General features: G+C 47.9%; 1 protein-coding gene across 5 annotated transcripts in view; it reads right to left on the bottom strand.

The window, feature by feature from the left end:
* Positions 1 to 19,734, bottom strand: part of nlgn3a (neuroligin 3a) — a gene marked incomplete at its 3' end in the record, with an annotated part of 110,063 nt that overhangs the window by 11,218 nt on the left and 79,111 nt on the right. For all 5 annotated transcript variants that reach the window (XM_080008045.1, XM_080008046.1, XM_080008044.1 and 2 more), the window contains one exon: positions 1 to 371. This exon is cut by the window's left edge and continues 419 nt beyond it. In XM_080008045.1, the coding sequence (XP_079864171.1) occupies positions 1 to 371 (371 nt within the window). The remainder of the gene's footprint in view (positions 372 to 19,734) is intronic.

The following is a 19,734-nucleotide window of genomic DNA, read 5'->3' on the forward strand; positions in this document are numbered from 1 at the left end:
GTCGTTGCCGGAGACGCCGTCCTCCGAGTCCACCACGTTCTCCACAAAGCGCAGCCCCTCGCCCTGGTTGACACCCAGCATGATGTCGTAGTTGAGGAACTCCCCCTGCTCCATCAGGATCTCGGGGTCGTCGGGGATGACGTCGCCGTCGATGACGGGTCCGAAGGCCACGTGGTAGCGAGCGGGCTGGATGTCCTGCTCCACCAGCTCCCTGGAGCTCTTCTTTCTCAGGCAGTCCACCATGTCCAGGGTGTCGAGGACATTGCAGCCCACCTTCTCAGCCAGCAGACGGGTGTACTTGACCGGCTGGTAGTTCACCGCCCAGCTGGACAGGGCTGAGCCGCTCTGGATAATGGCTCGGTGGAACAGACCTGCACGGGGCACACAAGGAAACCAGATAAGCAATCATGCTTAGTGCGCGCTGACTCTTAATACATATGATATCGTAGTTGTTCATTTTGGTCAAACATCCCATTTGCTGGTATAATCAAAACACGCTGTCAGCAACCCGTTTGATAAGAATAACAAAGGCCAGACAGAGCGAGTCCTTGTTGCCACACAATACATCGATGAAATCATGGCTGTGATAATGAATGTGCAGATGGTCCGATTGCAGAGAGAGCAAGCAGACAGGAGAGGGAATCAGCATTCTGTCTCTCCTTTTCTGTGTTTCCATCCATCCTTGTACTCTCCCTCAGTATGTTTCTGTCAGGAACAGATGCTGCCCATGAAGCTCTATAGGGCCTGCTGCAAAATGCATCAAAGCCGGCAGAACTAGACCATTCCCCCGGCCAAGATAAAACAGCCCCATCGCAATTAGTATTTTCCTTCGTCGCTCGCAATTCAGCGTGGCTCTGTTTGGTCCAGCTTAAATCTATCGACCGCCTTGGACCTTAAAAAGTAGGATGAATTGCCCTAACCCCAAACATTGCATTTATAATATTTGCATTTGCAATCCGTGGTTATAAATGCACACACCAAGCCAACACTCTTCTCTCTCCCTTAGTCTCTTATATCCACACAAATTAGTAAACCTCGACATTGGCTTTGCCTTGTGTAAGTTTAAAAGATCATGAATCTCTTCTCGTTTTAATGACCATTAAAGCACCACCACAGCAGCGTGAACAGCCATACATGGACATTAGCAGCGTAATTTGACACCCAGATATTCACTTCATTTAAATAATAACATCACAGCATAACACTAAATTGTGTTTGCCAAGAGGAAAAAAATAATTGAATTAGAGAAATAGCTACCAGGGGATGTAAGACGCACAGTAACAAAACATATACAGTACTACACCTAAGAACTAGAGGGTGAAACTGCTTTTTATTTGGCGGGGCACGCAGTCTCACATGGCGCTTCCACACCTCTGATTATTTTTGGAGCGTTCAAAAGAGCTTTTCGCCGCGTTGGCCACATCCAGAATAATGAAGTTTCCCGCGAAGCAATTGCATTACGTCCCTGTGAAATATTTCCCATTAATGGAGACGATGGGATGTCTCGCTGGTTTCCTCCCGCTCTCCGTTGGCCCCGTTCGCACGTCGCTCCTACGCCTTCCACCCAATCACCGAAGACGTCGCTGATCTAATCCCCATATGAATATCTTCAATTCATGAGGTCATTTTATAGTATTTTAGTAGTATAAAGTCTCCCCGTTAGTCGTTAAAACGCGGCACCAAGTGCTGACAGATTCAGGGACTCCAGCCCTGCCGGGGCCACCCGTAGAACAAACGCATGTGCTGTTGATACTTTAAAGCACTTTGGATAAATGCCTCCACGGAACGGCACTTGTTTTATTAGTTCGATATATCAGCGGATAATTTGACAACGTTATTCGGCAAACAGGGAGCACCTACACCGCGTGCTCGGGGTATTTCCGAATCTGCGTGGGCGGCTGCGTTTAGGCCTTTGTGTTTATGAGGTAAACAGCTGACTTAAATGCCAGATACATCACTTTTGCATAAGCAGAAGCAGCAGGGAGGGGGCTCCTTTTTTTTTTCCCTCCCTGGCGCAGATGAAGTGTTTATTTATGTAGCTATTTACGTTTATTTGTTTGCGCGTAGCAAGTGGAATAAATGTGTCTGGGTGAGCAAACTGTGAGGTGCGCTCGGTGGGAGCCGCCGCCACGCACGCGCTTTGGCGCCGAGGTCCGAGCGCGCTATCACGGCGCGGGAAATACAGTTCACGCACGTGCGGTGGAGCGTGCGTGTCTGATGCCTGCCCGAATCAAACACTTGATTTTTAAAGTCAGATGTGTTTCTCCGGTGGATGAGAGCGGCCAGTGGCACTGCCCCCCACCCCCCAACCCCCGCAGCGCTGTCATGCGGTTGTCTGTCTCCGCAGGACGGCGGCCTGTGCTCTGTCCCGGCGAGAGGAAGCAGATGTCAAGGATTTCGCCCACTTGAAAAGCATTAGAGGGGCGGCCCCAAGATGAAAGATGGCTGCCCAGAGGCAGTGGGGGCTGGGGCTTAATCCTGCTTTCCCTCCCTTCTCCTCCCCTCCCACTATCGCGGCACCCCCTCCTCCCTCCTCCTCCTCCTCCTCTTCCTCTCCAGCATCTCCGCTTGGATTGCGCTGTGCAAACAGCACCAGTCATCGGCGTCGGGGATCCGTCCTGAATCCCAATGCCCGCCCCGCCACGCCGCCGCCACTTTCCGAACGTCTTTGATCAACGCCTCGCTGTAAGGAAGCGCTTGCCAGCCTAGCGGCGCTCGTGATCACCGTGCCGATTTAAGGGACATATATCAAATCACGGCCGCTGTAATTGAGGGGAGTGAGGGAAATGAAACTAGGCCCGGGCTCAGGCCCATCCCCTCCTGGCGGTGGTTGCCTCTCGCCAGGACCCCAGATGGCCGAACGCAGATGAGGCTGGAGCGAAGTTGACACAACAAGATTTATCGCCGGTTTTGGACCGATGAGGATGAATGACTAAGGGTTTACTATTGTTTGTAGAGAAACAGATAAATCCAGCACACGAGCTGTCGCTGTGCCAATAAATATGTATAAGATCCTATGTTGTGTGTGTGTGTGTGTGTGTGTGTGTGTGTGTGTGTGTGTGTGTGTGTGTGTGTGTATGTGTGTGTTTGTGATGAGCCCCCCTGTGGCTGGAGGCTCACTGGGGAAGGTCAGAAGAAAGGAGAGAGGAGCACGGGCTCCATCGCCCACTGAGGGAATCCACTAATTATCTACACTGGGAGGCTGCGTCCGCGTGCACCCGAGTGTGCGCCCATGTACGCGTGTGTGAGTGTGTGTGTGTGTGTGTGTGTGTGTGTGTGTGCGTGTCGGGGTTGAGCGTGTGAACCGGTGTGCATGCGCAAGAGCATGCTGACTTTGACTAATAAGCCGTAACGATGATGAATGGGCCGACAGATGACGCGTGTCATTATGGCGCCGGCTAACCGCATGCGACGCCGTATTGTCTCAGCTATCCACCGTCGCATCTAAATGGAGGACGAGTAAATGCACAACATTCCTCCGAGCGACGGGCCGGGGAAACGGGACGCGGGCGCGCGAGGTGTTTGTGGGGGAAAAAGCCGGCTGGCCTTTGTATCTGACACATTTTGCTTTGTAAAGCCAACAGATAGCCCTGTCTTTATCTGCCGGTGTTTGACATGCCAGAGCCTGACACCCAAACTGTGAGCAGATCCATCACGCCACAGCTCCGCTGGCAGATTGAGGTCACGCTGAATTATGACTGGAGCTCGGGAGGTAATCACTCATTGAGTCCCCGCTAAACTGCCGCCGCCGCCGCCGCCGCCGCCGCAGCCGCCCGGCGCCGCCGCGGCCTCCGCTCCGCCAACCTCGACCACGTTGCCCCCTCGCCAAGACACGGACCGTCCCGCACCCCTGCTAAAACGTTTGCCCGGCAGCGATTGGCGGCGCGTCTCGGAGATAATTTACCGTCAGTGGAGAGAAAAAAAAGAAAAAGTCAACCTTGGGAGATGACCAGCACCTCGCCGGTTTGGAGCCACGGCGAGCACGACCACAGGACTCCAGTGGTCTGGATTAAACTATGCATTCCATTCCATTTTCTTTTTAACACACAACGAATGGTATAGGGCCGAGGTCCTTTTATCTGTTTATTTTTTTGGGGAACAGGACCCACTCCTGTAATCAGATTTCGGAGGCTGCGGCCAGGCTTCAGTCAAGTTAAAAACGGTCGTAGCCCTGAGGTTTGGAAAACGCAGCAGCCACTTTACCGAGGATGTATTCCTGGAGAGGCAGTAATAGCGATGCCGGACTTTGTACTTTAGATGAAATATTCCCTGCTACCGCCTTTTAGATTTTTATTCATAACTTACTTTTGTTAAAGTAAAAAAACAACAACAACAACAACAACGACGACACACAGTGAAGCTGCAGGCGGCGGAACCGAAACACGTGCAAGAAAAAGGCTCGTGTCTGGTGACCAGGATATTCCCTCAATGCCACTTTGCGATATGGAAGTGCTGGCAAAACTGGCCCGAGCTTTAAGTGATTTTTATCAGTCGTAAAAGTCATCCAGCAAAACGTGTCCAACCTTAGCAAAGTCATCCAGCGGCGACCAAAACAAACCCCCCGCCGGGAGGACGCCGGTGTCGACGCCATCAGATGACCTTGGCGCCGGGGCGGCGGGATTGGCCACGGCGACGTGCTTTTTCCAACGTTTTTTATTTTTGGGGTGGGGGGAGGGTTGGTCGATTCACTTTCCACTTTCCCAACAATATTCCACGTGTGACTTTAAGAGCTAATAGGGGTGAAAATATGTAAAGCAGCTAAATCTTATCAAAATTCTTCTCATACACATGAAAGCCATGCTTTGCAGTAGCAATAACGTGGCCACGGGGGCATCCCTCTCTCTTCCTCTCTCTCTCTCCCTCTCTCTCTCTCCCTCTCTCTCCCTCTCTCTCTCTCTGTCCCCTCCCTCTCTCTCTCTCTCTCTCGCTCTCTCTCTCTCGACTCATTCTATATCTCTACATTGTATTATATCACAACGATTTCATCCTCGGCGCCACTCCTTTTTGGTTACTTTTGGTTTTTCTCTCTCTCCCGCTCTTCCTTTTTCTGACTTTCTTTCTTTCTTTCTTTCTTTCTTTCTTTCTTTCTTTCTTTCTTTCTTTCTCTCTCCATCTCTCTCTCCCTCTCCCTCCCTCCGGGCGAACGTGCTGAGTCCCTCCCTGCTGATTATTAGACATAAGCCTGCATTCAGCGGAGCATGAATCCTCTGAGCCATCTTACCTCCACCATCTCCCGACTGTGAGCAAATCTCCGCAGACACGCCCGAGCGTCCCCGGCCCCTGCCGCTGCCGCACTTCTCTCACTTCACTCAAAACTGGGCTAGCACTCAGTGGGACACACTCAATAAAACCTGGCTCTCTCGCTATATTTCGCTTTGCCTCTTGACCTTTCTCCCTTCTCAATTATTCTCCCGTCTATCGCGGGCTCCCGGCTCTCTCGCTCCTCGGCACGTTGTTGGTGTGGCGGATGACGCCAGATTTGGCTTTATTGTCCGACTTATTTAATGGCGGGCGGCCGACGGCTTGCGTGTGAAATGAGCCAAATTGCTCTTCTTTGACTACTCGCAGTCCTGGCGCGGGGTGAGCGGTGCCGTCTCCATGGCTACCGTGGGCTGCATCTGCTTCTAGTCTGATCGCGCATTAGTCCGCAGATAATTGGTCGCTGGTCTGGCAGCCCCCTAAACAATACCTACTTTCCATCTCATTAAAACTCCTGCCTTCCGCTGGACTCGTGCAAGTCGGGCCGGCGCCGAAGCTATCAGGAAAGGGCAAGTGATGGGTTCCAGTTTCCCTCCAGCTACCGAGCTTCCCTGCGAAGCGGTGTGTGAGTGTGTGTGTGAGTGTGTGTGTGTGTCTGAATGTCTGAATGTGTGTGTGTGTGTGTGTGTGTGTGTCTGATTGTCTGAATGTGTGTGTGTGGTTGTGTGTGTGTGTGTGTGTGTGTGTGTGTTGCGGGCGTGTACACGCGCTGTGGATATCATTCGCGATACCCCACACCTTCTCATGTTTGCACAACTTGACCTCAGACGGCCACAATGATTCCCCTCACGCGTGATTCAATTTTTTATTTTTTTCCTTCTGTGTGGCTCGGAACGACCTCGGCCCCTTTATCTCCCTGCCTAGATTTATTTTGTTTTGGATTGATATCCCTTTTCCCAAACAGCGGGGCTGCGAGAAAAGCGTTGTTTTTCATCGTAAAAAACATTTTCGAAACACTTTGCCCACTCCGCTACACACACACAAATCCCACGGCGTACCACCTGTGAACTTGAACTGGAGAGACGTCCCGACCCGACCACCGTTTGTTCTGTCCATACAGGGGGAGCGTCTCGGGGGCCTATGTTTACTTCTATCGGGGTGAGAACATGCCTCTTGTTAGCCCCTATACGGGGCTGTTTGAAGTTGCTGGTCCCCAGCCCCGACCTCTGTGGAGAGCATCTATCTCGCTGCAGGCGGTGGCTTACGCCAGATAAAGAGTTTGATCCATGGGAGAGGAAGAGGAGGGTAGGGTCGGGGAAAGAAGGAAAAAAGAAGACGAGGGGAGAGGTGAGGGGAAAAACAAGGGGTTAGGGAGAGAAGCGGGGCACGTGGGAGGAGATGGAGATTGAGACCGAGCAGAAGGAGAGCGAGGACCGGCTGGAAACGACCCTGTCGCCAGGCTGGACCCGGGTTTCAGGATCGATGTAAATCTCGAGCTCAGAGTGTGATGTCCCCGACCAATCACCACGTGACACCGGCTGGTCAATAGCGCACACTCTGGGCTTTGTCTCACGCGTGCACGCACGCACACACACATCACATGCGGTCATGCCGTAGAGGGGTGCTGCGTTCCCATTCGGGATTGAGCGGCGACATCACAAAATGTCCCCCGCTGCAAACACTACGTCTCCCAGAATGCCTCACCGCTCACACGGGTGTAGGCGTGTAGGACTTTCGAAGGAGTGTTGGACTTGTTTCTTTGATCGAAGGCGTTACCTGTTAACATCTGCTGACTGGAGAATCAAACTTCCGCCTCTTCAGAAACTACTATTTTTTTTGCATGTTTTTTTTTCAGTTGTAGTGCACTGTCCCACCTTCAGTGACCTCATGACCACACCCAGGGCACGCTCTACGCCGCCTGCCTCGCCGCCCAAACTCCTGCAAACCTGCCCTCCAAGGCTGTTGCCTCAAATCAACTCTCCCCAATTGACAAAACTATAGTCTGCCGGTCCTCCCCCGAGGAACCAATTTAGTTTTGGAGACCTTTATTCCTGCATTCCGGTGAATACTTATGCAAGTAAAAAAAAAACAAAAAAAAATAACAGTTAGCCAACAAAATACATTGAAAAATGAATCTTGCTTTCCTCAAGTAAAGCACCAACAACTTTATGTTTCTTCACCTTTTTTAAATTTTTTTACCTCTATTTAAGTATTGTAGCTGTGTGCGGTTCATCTTATTGGGGTCCCGTGTCCAGCGAAGGGGCTAATTGGCAGAGGTAATCACAGGGCGGGTTCTGGGTTGTTCTGTACCGGGAGGCAGGGTGCGGCCGGAGAAGAGTGAGGGAGAGGCATGCGGAACGCGCCGCGGGGAGGGAGGCTCCGCGAGGACCTCTGGACACAGAGGGCGCGGGGATCGGCTACCGGCGTAGGTACCGGATGAGCTCGGCCGGCGGGTCGGCAAACGCACAAGTCAGAGTGAAAACACCACCGGCACGTTTATAATTTATCGATTTTTTATTTTTTTGTAATGAATTTTACCAGGCAAAAAAATGGTAATTACTGGAACCAAACATCAAGGGAGTGACGTAGTGCCGTAAAAGCGCGATGCCCTTTCCCTGCGGCTTTGTACGCGGACACAGAAGTTGAAAAGACTGTGAACGATGTAGTACTGGGTTGTGGAGTTCCACCCTCAAACCGTTTCTCACCATTTTTGTGGTCCAGAGTTTTTGGGCGGGGCTAAATCATGACTCTGTGACGTAGAGCGGTCATACTGGGCATGGCCCCTCTCTAACACTATGTATAGCTGCTGCCGAGCTCCACAGTGATATTTTGGGGACCCCTGTTTGAAGTGACCCGGTTCATTTCATTCAAGCCCCCAGCGTCGGGGATCATAGGGAACTGCCCCCCCCACACACACAATTTTTAAACCTTATTTTATATACTTGCCGATTTCATATCATTCAAATTTGGCCAGGTGGTTAATAACACATTTCTCTGAGGTGTGACAAACTCAGAACATTTATTGTTGCTTTACAGCAACTTGAAAACATAAAAAATAACATTAGGGGGAGCCCAGCATCTTTATATTTTGTATTTGTAAAATAAATGAAAATTTTCTTCCATCATTTTACTTTCTTTCATTTTTATTTCCTCTTCTTGTCCTCGGATGCCTGGCACCCTAGGTGTCCGCCTATATGGCCAATGCTCAGAATCGGTCCTACGCACGCACGCACGCACGCACGCACGCACGCACGCACGCATACACACATTTGCAAAAGGCCCAAAGCTTCTTCCTGGATTCATCAATCTAGTTGCTAATCACAGACGGCCGACTCAGGCAAATTGCATTTGCAACTCATTAATATTGATTTGTTTTTGTTTAAATCTACCTGCATAAGATGATGGGCGGAGCTTAGCTAATCAGATTTTTTTTTTTAATTAATTCAGAGATTTATTCATGGGAAAAGCAAAGAAGAGACACTGACTTTGAAACTCTCCCCTGACAATGTCTCGAGCTGGACTTAACTTTGGTCGCGATAGGAGTTGAAGTGCGACGCCATCGAGGAACGTCTCCATCACCAATACATAGTAGGCACAAACGAGGGCACCAGGAAAAGCCAGGGATGCTCCTGCGACCTGCCAGAATGTATTAAATGCTCACAAGATGGAGCATTAGCCAGCTTTAGTGCAGTTTCTATTTCTGTATCCTCCAGAGGGAAACGTTGCAGCTTCATTGTTTGGTGTGAACAGCTCCTTTCACATCCGCTGAAACTGCCATGGCTGTGCTTTCCATTACTTTATTGTTCATTAATCCCTTTAATGGTCTTTGGGTCAATCATATGGCCCCGCCTCCGCGTCGTCGTCTGACAAAAATACCATTCTCTGTCAACAATGGAATTACTTCAACAGAAGCCTAAAAGGGACGATTTAGAAAGGATTTGTATTTTTGTTGTGTTGACCGCGAGTGGACGTTGGCCATGCAATAAAAGAAACAACATTCAGTGGTGTTGTGTAGTATTGCCCATTTTTTATCAGGGATTTCATCACAGACAGACCTCAGCCTTTCCTTGGCGCAAGCCAAAGCCCCGGCAAAGGAAAGGTTAGCGTTATGAATTCAACTGTATTTGCACGATTCAGGATCGCAGTGCTATCGCCTGGGCCCTTCGTGTGCTGCGGCATTTGGGGCTGTATCCATGTATGATGTTATGTTTGTGCCTCATTCCTGAGCGTGCAACGGGAGATTTTTTGAGCAGATATAAATATATTTTGCAGGAACATAAATTATTTGAGGGGGAAATCTATTCTGTGCACAATAAATCCATTTGCATGTTTGCTATTATCCATATAAACGTGCAGTAATCAAATGCCCTTTCACACACACTTGCTCGGTGCGCTCAGATTGTCTCTCTCTCTCTCCCTCGCTCTCTCTCTCTCTCTCTCTCTCTCTCTCGCTCCACCTCTCTGCTCTGTGCACGCTCAACTTTGCCTGCACGCTCGCTCCACACGGCACAGCGTTGCAGATGTGCCGCGAAAGCAACCGATCGGAGAATTTGGGAGGGTAAATTCTGCGGCGCGAAGCCGAGCAGCTCTCGTCTCGTCGCCAGGTCTCTGTGCCCCTGACTTTTGTGGGCGTGTCGGCTCAAAATCCACCGGCTGTTGGGGGCGCGCCAAACATTTCGAACATCCCTCCCTTTCCATATTTAATACACATCTTATAGATGGATGGTGCGGTGCCTACATTAAAAAAAGGTAATATGGTGGAGCTGTTTACCCAGCAAAATAAATGACCTCTTGAAAAAACAAAGTAACTCGTCGTGCAGTTCGTCCCTTAAAATAAAGAATTGTTGTTGTTGAGGCAGCAGATGTATTTGTATTTGACTAAAAGTGGAGGTAAAACACTTAAATGTCATATTGGTTAATAGTTATAATAAAAACAAAATATTTTATATATATATATATATATATATATATATATATATATATATATATATTATATATACATATACACACACACTGTATAAACATGAGCTGTATAAGCTAGAGAGCCATAGTGGTACTGAGCACCTGAGACTTCACTCGGGTGGTGTAAGGAGGGGGAGGGCGCCTGAGAGCGGGGGGCGTTTCCCATAAACTCCTCGTAACTTTTGTCTGCCCCCACCGCCGCGGACAGGCCAAGGGGGGCCCCGCCCGAAAGGGAGGGGGCTCACCCGGTGACCAAGGGCATAAGCCAGAAGGGCGTTGATATTCCATCACGCGGTTCTCATCTCGCTCGCACGGGAGAGTGGGGGGGGCGCGGCGAACAGCGGAGTCGCCGCGGCAGACCTGCGTGGAGTCTCTGCGGTTCTCATCCGTGGAGGGCGTGGTTATTAGCGACTCTGGCCCTGTTTACACCTGGCATTAGAATGCGTCTCGGGTGATCTGATTACAAGCGGAAAGCTCTAAGTACGACTGTTCACACCCGGCATTAGAATGCGTCTCCACAAGCGTCTCGAGTGATCAGATCTCACTTCCCCGCTCTATATATATATATATATATATATATATATATATATATATATATATATATATATTTATAAAATCTAATCTATATGCAAATCGGATTTATTTTGTTTCCTTAGTTTTGTACTTGAATGGAAAATGAAAAATTCCTGTTTCACAATAATATAAAAACAATTCCTGTGTTTTGATTTTCGATCTATTTGTTTTCTTTAGTTTCTACTTGTGTGAAACAAACATTTTAAACCCAACTCAGGGACTGTCCCGTTACGACTCGGATCAGGACAGTGAACGTAACGGAGAGAGAGCCATCTTGCCCTGGAGACCCTCAACTCTCCTACTGTCAATTACATGTTCCTTATCGATATTCAAGGCAGTGTTGCTCAATTGGGAGTACTCGCACCCCTTGAGGTACTACTGCAGGGGGTACTCTGAAAATTAAAAAGAAAATGTTAAAAAAATATTGGTTTCATATATAATGTTTTAAAAAACACATACAACGCACATAGAGTATATAATGGATGTTAATTTTCTTTTTCTTTTTTCTTTTTTTTGTCCCAATGCCAGTGAAGATTTAAAAAATGATCTTGAAAAACAGTTTGAAAACCACTGGTTTAAGGAACGTTTATCATAAAAAAAATAGCCTGATCATGAACAATTACGCAGAAGACAGGGCCGGGAAGACAGGCTGCGCTGCGTTTTGAACGGCGCCCAGCTTGACGTCGCAGCGTTGAGATCGGAGGCGAAAAAAACAGGCGATCAGGATTCGCCTTCCCCAATTCTCCGATTTGGTTGCTTTTGTGGCACGTTTGCAACGCTGTGCTGTGCGGAGCGAGCGTGCATGCAAAGTTGAGGGTGCACGGGAGGCAGAGGTTGATCGAGAGAGAGAGAGAGAGAGAGAGAGAATCTGAGCGCACCGGGCAAGAGTTTTTGCGAGGGCATATGATTATTGCACATTAATATGGATAATAGCAAACATGCAAATGCGGCGAATAGATTTTTCGGTGTGCAAATACAACGCCGCACCTGTGACGCTCGCCGTGCGCTCGGTTCAGCCTGAGAGCGCCGTACGGCGGAACACAACACGCCGCTGTCAGCGGGCCTCGGCGTCAATGCAGAAATAGGGAGAATAATGAGTTATTACGGGGTTATCTGTGTGTATCTCCATGCCACGACTGTGTAAGCGGCTCGGCTAATCTCATTAGATGAGACAAGTCGTTAAAGATGTCTTCTGATTTCCCTCCCCTTCCCTCTTGCGCGGCGTCCGCAAATAGACCTCGACAGGAGACGCCTCGCGCCTTTAGCACCCACTGGAAAAACAAGGGGAGCGGCCGCAAGCGGTAACCCCCTCCGCGGCAACACACTCCGGCCACTGTACACGCGCTCACGCGGCGGCCCCTTACGGACGGCTGGTTTTTAACATAATTCCCGCGGGCGCCGGCACCCGGAGACAAAGACAAAGCGAGCGGCAGGGGCTTGGAGGAGGAGATGCTGCGGAAGCATGAATCGGACGTGAAAGATGAGTGAGTGCGCAGAGGCCCGGGAAAAAAAAAACCTTCTCAAATGCGACAGTTCAGCCATGAAATGCAGACGGATGGGACGCTGCTATTCTTGGTGACATCTTGCCAGTGACAGCCAGATGGTTATGGCAGAAACTCTTTTTTTTTTTTTGTCTGTTTTTTTGAGAGGGGCAGTATCATTTATGACAGACAAATTATCGCCAGCATATACACCCCCCCCCCCCCCCCCCAACCCACCCCCCCCACATCCCAAATCCTGGGAGGGTGGGTGGGGGGACTGAAGTGGAGGGAATCAGAGAGAGAGAGGGAGAGAGAGAGAGAGAGAGAGGGAGAGAGAAGGAATAAGAGAGACGGACAAAGGCAGAGACGGAGGGAAACTGGAACCCAGATCTTATTGCTTTGCGGAGACAAATTCTTCCGCGAGATGAGGGGTGAGCGGAGGTGAGAGAGGGACAGAGAGAGAGAGAGAGAGAGAGAGAGAGAGAGAGAGAGAGAGAGAGAGAGAGAGAGATGGATATGGGCCTTCTCGCAAAGAGGTGGGTGGGAGATTACTCATGCTTACCCAGGCCCTTTTCACCATCTTTCCTCGGCGCATCTCGCCACCGTTCACCCCCCGAGAGAGAGAGAGAGAGAGAGAGTGAGAGAGAGAGAGAGAGAGAGAGGGAGAGAGGGAGGGAGGGAGAGGGAGAGATCCTCGCTAAGAGCAAGAGGTGGGTGGGAGATTACTATTGCTTACCCCGTCCCTTTTCCCATCTCCCTTCACTGTGCCTCTCACCAGCCATTCTTGCCACTTTGAACTCGGTTGAAAACATAATATATCGCGTTCCGCCATCTTCTCGCTTAAGCAGAAAGAAAAAACAATTTGTCGGGAATTTATGCGCGGTTAAGATTCCTTAACTGTATCAAAAACACGCATACGCTTTAAATACATCTTGTAAACTATGGCCCGCGCAACACCTCCGGGCGAAGGGAGGCATGGATACTACACCCGCCCACTCGCATGTAAAAAAAAGATTTTTTTTCCTCTTTCAACCGGTCAGCAGCGCACACGCAGATTAACGGAGCGACGTGCGATTCGGGGCTCATTTGGCACAGCACACAGCAAAACTTTCTTCTTTCCCTGAGCCGCCACGAATAAAACGAGGCTTTTACTGACAAACCAAACGACGCCGCCGACAACGACAACAACAACAACAACAACAACAGCAATATCATTACTTCCGCCCCCCCGTGTTGCCGGCAAACCACCCCGCTCCTCCGATTAGCCGGACAGCTCTCATTACCAGTGTGTTTTAGGGTCAGTGGTCACACCGGCGGTTGGTTGTCCGTGTTTATTAGCCGTTGCAGCGGGCGCCTACACGCCAAGCTCCAGCTGCGCAAACATACTCTTCCGGCCGCGCCCGTGTCACTGTCACCCCACGCGGTCCTCCCCTCCATCCGCCTGCCCCCCCTCGCTGCTCCTGACCCGGCCCGCGGCGGCAGCAGCCCTGCAGCCGGGAGCCGCCGCGCGGGCTCCGCTTACTGCTAGGCGCCGTGCGATGCAAACACAGGACCAAAAATAGGACGGATAAGCGTCGCTAAGCCCCTCGCTCTCGGGCGCACATTAAAGATTGAGAGCCAAGCTCGGGCTCTGGATGCAACCGCGACTACGAGTGTGATCCCATCACCCCGCTGTGGAATTACCTGGCTGGCTGGGAAGCTGGCAGAGTCGTGTGCAATGCAAGGACGGGTGTGTGTGTGTGTGTGTGTGTGTGCGTGCGTGCGTGTGTGTGCGTGTGTGTGCGTGTGTGTGCGTTTGTGTGTGTGCGTGTGAGCCAGCATACCTCTCAGTGTGATCACGCCTATGCACCTCTGATTGCCTGTTCTTATGTGTGTGTGTGTGTGTGTGTGTGTGTGTGTGTGTGTGTGTGTGTGTGTGTGTCTGTATGTGTGTGTGTGTGTGTGTGTGTGTGTGTGTGTGCGTGGACTTTATGGGGCGCAGTTAGAGAGCGTTAGAGAGAGGGAAGCCAACAGCGCTGTCACAACAACAGCCCACCCCCACAGCGTTGTGCTCGAAGCCTCATGCCTCATATACTGTACGGTCCCAGTGAGTCAGTTATGGCGGCGGAGGCTTTTTAGCAGCTCCAGTCACTTACTGTAAGTGCCTGTTGAGACAATTGGGTTATGACTCGGCCCCGCTGTAGAACCTGCTTGCAAGCGATCCATCGGCGGCGGCTCCTTTTAAAAGAATCCAGTTTCACAAATCAAGTCGACTGGAAATCCTAACAATTAAGGAGCTATTTGCGCGGCCTATCTTGAAATCGGCAAAAGCAACCGGAGCGCTCCACGCTAACGTTTTTGTGTTTGGATTGGGGAGCGCGACGACTCGCCGGGATGTCTTTAATAATAGATATTAAAATTGTGCCGAGCGAGGCGTTTATTGAGCCGGGTTTCCTCCTTTCTCGCTTTTCATTCGAGGCGCTGCCCACACGTTCATCAGTCCCGCTAAGAGGAAAAAAATGAAGAGGGAAACAAACAAAAAGACATAATGCTGCAGCCGTCCCCCCTTTATTGTGCATGGAGCAACGGAGAATGGAGCAAGAGAACTCTTAAAATTCCTTACTGGGCACCATTGTCCGCTGCGGGTATTCAAGGAGGACGGCGGCTCGCTGGGTGAGGGGAACAAACGGGCGTCGTGCATGTTAACTGTGACTCTGCAGAGACGACCCGGAGCCTTCGGTGACGCACGCGGCTGCTTCATCTGAGATCAGCCACACAGCGGTGGGCTCCGCTTCACTGTTACCCAGCCTAAATATAAGCCTTCCAGATGTTTTCCGTGTGTGATATTTGGGATCGTAATTAATTCCCCCCCCCCCCCAGCCAAAAATAAATAAATAAACGATTAAAGCCTAAAATAGAACTCCTTAATATTTCGGTCAGGGAACATGTCTCAAATTCCTTGGGTGAAAAAGGAAAAATAGCTTCAAGATTGTTTCTATTACTTTTAATCGAGTGAAAGGTGAAAACCCGTTGGAAAAATAACCCGTCTTCTTTTACATACCTGGCACCTAGACGGCGTCAAACCGCCACATCCTGAGCCACTGTGCCGCTAAGAGGCTCTGATGGCCTTTGGAATTGTTTGCTCAGAGCATTTTCATTTAACTGTATTGTGCAGCGCTCGGCAGTCTGTCCATAGGGTCATATTGGCTCACCATGCTCTGCAACTGTGAGTAAATAGAAGTCTGTGTATTACTGTAGATTCGGGGCTTGAGATGAAATCTAATTTCTGCGTGCTCAGTGAGCGAGGGAGAGGGAGAGGGAGAGATTGCCAGCCAGTGCTGCCACGCATCCAGGGCCACATCTGGCAGCGCCCATCAAATATACATGAAGCTTATGAGGTCAAGATACGCACTGCCATTTTCTCCCCAAGCCCATTACCCGTCCACATTTTTGCGTCAGGACTTGGATATTTGATATTTACTTTGATATTCATAACATATACAAACTCGAAGCCCGAAATGGCACCACCGCATTGACGTCGAGGTAATCGGCCCGTGTTGGGACGTCGCGATAGAAGCGTCTGAGGCGATAAAACCCGGAGACGACTGGGGTGATATCAGAAAGTGACGCCTCATTCCGATCATCTGCAGCGCCGGCGTAAAAGAAAAAAGAATGATAGCGCAAGGCCCATAATAGACGAGCAATTAATATGTAGTGCTCTGCATGCATTTGGAATGATAATGCAGCATATTAAGCTTGCTAGAAAATAAATAAGTAAATAAGTAAATAAATACATAGATAAAGAATGAAATAAATAAGTAAGTAATTAAATAATGAAATCATAAAATAGTTAATCAGTTAATTAATGAATTTTATTTAACATTAATAATGTATGAAAACAAAATTATAAATCAAAATTAAATAATAAATAATGTATTCATGATATATATATTCACGTATAATATGTCTTAATTTATATATTAATATAATAAATAAATACATAAATATATATAAAAAAACAAATCTATATCACAAAATATATAGTATATCATATAATATTAAAAATCAAGTAAACAAACTGTCTACCTGAGTCCAACTCAGACAAGGGCTTAACAGGTCTTTGAATTTGAGGAGCAATTTTTGAATTTGGCCGCAAAGAGGTTACTGTATTTCTACTTTTCATTCCATATTTCCATCTCTCTCTCTCTTTCTCTCTCTCTCTCTTTCTCTCTCTCTCTTTCCCTCTCTCTGTGAAAAGTTAAAAAAGGTTGATGTCTGGTTAGAGCCCCACAGAACGAAATGCATAACGACAGGCCCTGGCCCCGGCACCAGAGGAGCAAAGTCAGAGTTCAGCGCTGGTGATGACCTCTGCTTCCAGTGTTTGCACGCGCGTGTGTGTGAGTGTGTGTTTGTGTGTGTGTGTGTGTGTGTGTGTGTGTGTGTGTGTGTGTGTGTGTGTGAGAGAAAGTGTACTGGGAGTGTGTGTTTCTATTTGTAAGTGTTGCCAATATGATGTGTTTGTAATGCCAGTCATTCAATTTGTTTTGTTTCTGCTGTGCATACTACTGTGTGTGTGCGCATGTGTGTGTGCGTGTGTGTGCGCGTGTGTGTGCGTGTGTGTGTGTGTGCGTGTGTGTATGTGTGTGTGTGTGTGTGTGTGCGCGCGTGTGTGTGTGTGTAGCCAGGGTGAACTCTGGACGCTTCTGCTGGAGCTGTGCGTCCCAGCGCCGCATCGCAGACAGACGGGAGGAAAAACCATTCGATAGTTGCCTTTCCGCCTCAACGATCCCAGCTCAGATTATCAGTCTTATATTATTCAAAACAGGCTGTAGGCAGCGGAGGAAAGAAAATGAAAGAAGAAAGGAAAGAAATAAAAAAAAGATCATGGCCGTGTGAGAGAGAGAGCCCACAGTTTCTCTCCCCCCGTTTTTAGTTTTGTTTTTCATGATAATACGGCCGCAAATCGCTCCTTTCCTAATATTCTCTCTCATTTCTGTTCTTTTTCTTCGTCCCTCTATCTCATACTCCCTCTTTCGCTGCCAGAACCAGGAGAGATACAGCGGCAGCCATATTGAATCCCCTGTGTGTGTGTGTGTGTGTGTGTGTGTATGTGTGTGTGTGTGTGTGTGTGCGTGCGCGTGCGTGTGAGTGTATCGGCTAATATTTGCCCAGGCCTACCTCTAATGAAAATCTATCCCTCAGGACAAGACCTGCAATAGACGAAGCTCTGCGTGTGTGTGTGTGTGTTAGTCCCATCTCATCCCATAACACATATTTGTGTTTGTTTACTTGTGTTTGTGCGGTATCGATGATAATCTATGAAATGTGCTACTGTGTGTACACAGGCATGTGCTGGTGTGTGGATGCAAGGGCATCAATTGTCGTACAAATTGCCCGGCGAGGAATGTCACCATTTACGGGGCACTTAAACATTATGTTTTCTCACCGACCGACCGTTTTGAACGGTGTGTGTGAATTGATTACCGATTGTGTGGATTATGGAATCCCTGTCGTACATTTCTTACTTTCAGTCTCTGCAAGAACATAAGGTGGCCCTGAGAGCTCAACACACTGCAACTTTAGAAAACACATGAAAATAGTTAAATCAAAAAGAAAATTGAGAAAACATCATCACATGCGCAGCATTTGGAAAACGCGCTGCAAATCCAGACGTGTCGAACAAACTTTATAGCAAAACGCTTTGCAAATACGAAAACCACAACTGCATAAATGTAAAACACAAACACATTAACGGAAAACATAACCGCATTAACAGAAAACACAACCGCATTAACAGAAAACACAGCCACACAAACAGAAAACAACCGCATTAACAGAAAACACAACCGCATTAACAGAAAACACAAACGCATTAACAGAAAAAACAACCACATTAACAGAAAACACAACCGCATAAACAGAAAACACAACCTCATTAACAGAAAACACAACCGCAGAAACAGAAAACACAACCGCATTAACAGACAACACAAACGCATTAACAGAAAACACAAATGCATTAACAGAAAACACAACCGCATTAACAGAAAACACAAAAATGCATTAACAGAAAACACAAATGCATTAACCACATAACGGAAGTGGCCATACCACGACGGAAGTGAGCCACCCTGGATCTTTATCTGCAATACAATAAAATAAAAATATGTGCAACTAATAAATAGAAAAAACAACTTTGATATCAATCTGTTTTTATTCAAACCATTTAAGTGCGATATTCAAGAGAAAACAGCTTCTACCGGCTCCATGATAGTGTGGTGTCGTTCGCGAATGATTCAAATCTTTTGGGGGAACAAATTGAACTGAATCACTTCCTGAAATGATCCGTTCATCAGTCAGTTCAGTTGAGCTCTCAGTCAGTTGCGAGTGAATGTGACTAAGTGATTAACTCAGTGAGTGAGTGAATCCCTGCGAACGAATCTGTGATTTAGTGAATAATTCACTGAATCACTGATTCATTCACCTTTGTGGCCATAACATTTCAATCATTCGTGATTGACACCACACGTGTTTGATGTTCTCTCCGAAACATCGCACTTAAATGATAGAAAACATGAATTGATATCAAAGTTGTTTTTATTAACTGCACATATCTCCCTTGTATTGCAGATTAAGATCCGCGGTGGCCACGTCTCTAATGTGGTTTTGCGTTTGTGTTTTCTCGTAATGCGGTTGCGTTTACTGGTCAGGCGGGTTGTGTTTTTTGTCAATGCTGTTGTGTTTTCCGTTAATGTGTTTGTGTTTTCTGTTAATGCGTTTGTGTTTTTTGTGAATACGGTTGTGTTTACCATTCATGAGGTTGTGTTTTGTGTTAATGCAGTTGTGTTTACCGTTAATGTGTTGTGTTTTCTGTGAATGCGGTTGTATTATGTGTTAACGCGGTTGTGTTTTTCGTATTTGCAAAGTGTTTTGCTATGCACTTCGTTCGACATGTCTGGATTTGCAATGTGTTTTCTAAATGCTGTGCATGTGTTGTCATATTATTGAAGATGTTTTCCTTATTGTGTATGTGTATTCTCAAGTTTTATTTTTGTTTGCTTATTTATATTCGACTCTTATTTTATTTAAAAAAAAGAAAAATATATATTTCCTCCTTATAGTTGCCTTGTTATTTTATCTTTTTATGCCCACTACGCAGTGGTTGACTGTCAAGCCCCAAGAATTTCATGGTACCGAATGACCTGGTTGTACTGTACACTTGACAAATAAAACACTTTGAACACTTTGGAGTTGAAGTGCATTGAGCTCCCAAGGCCACCATAGGAACAGACACATTTTGCGACACGCAATATTGGCAGAACTCAGGTTAAAGCTCATCAACGGGGCTCAGATGAATATAAATTATTATATTCATCATATTAGAAATATATCTGTCACAAAATAACAGTACCTTTACATATTGCAACAAATTCTGATTTCATTTTTTCCCTAATTTTCATGTGGTAGCTGCCACTGCAATATGATGCTGCATTGGGCGATACTGGATGGCAAACAGTAGGATGAACGTGAATATACAGTA

This window comes from Zeus faber, assembly GCF_960531495.2.
Source record: "Zeus faber genome assembly, chromosome: 10".
NCBI lineage: Eukaryota > Metazoa > Chordata > Actinopteri > Zeiformes > Zeidae > Zeus > Zeus faber.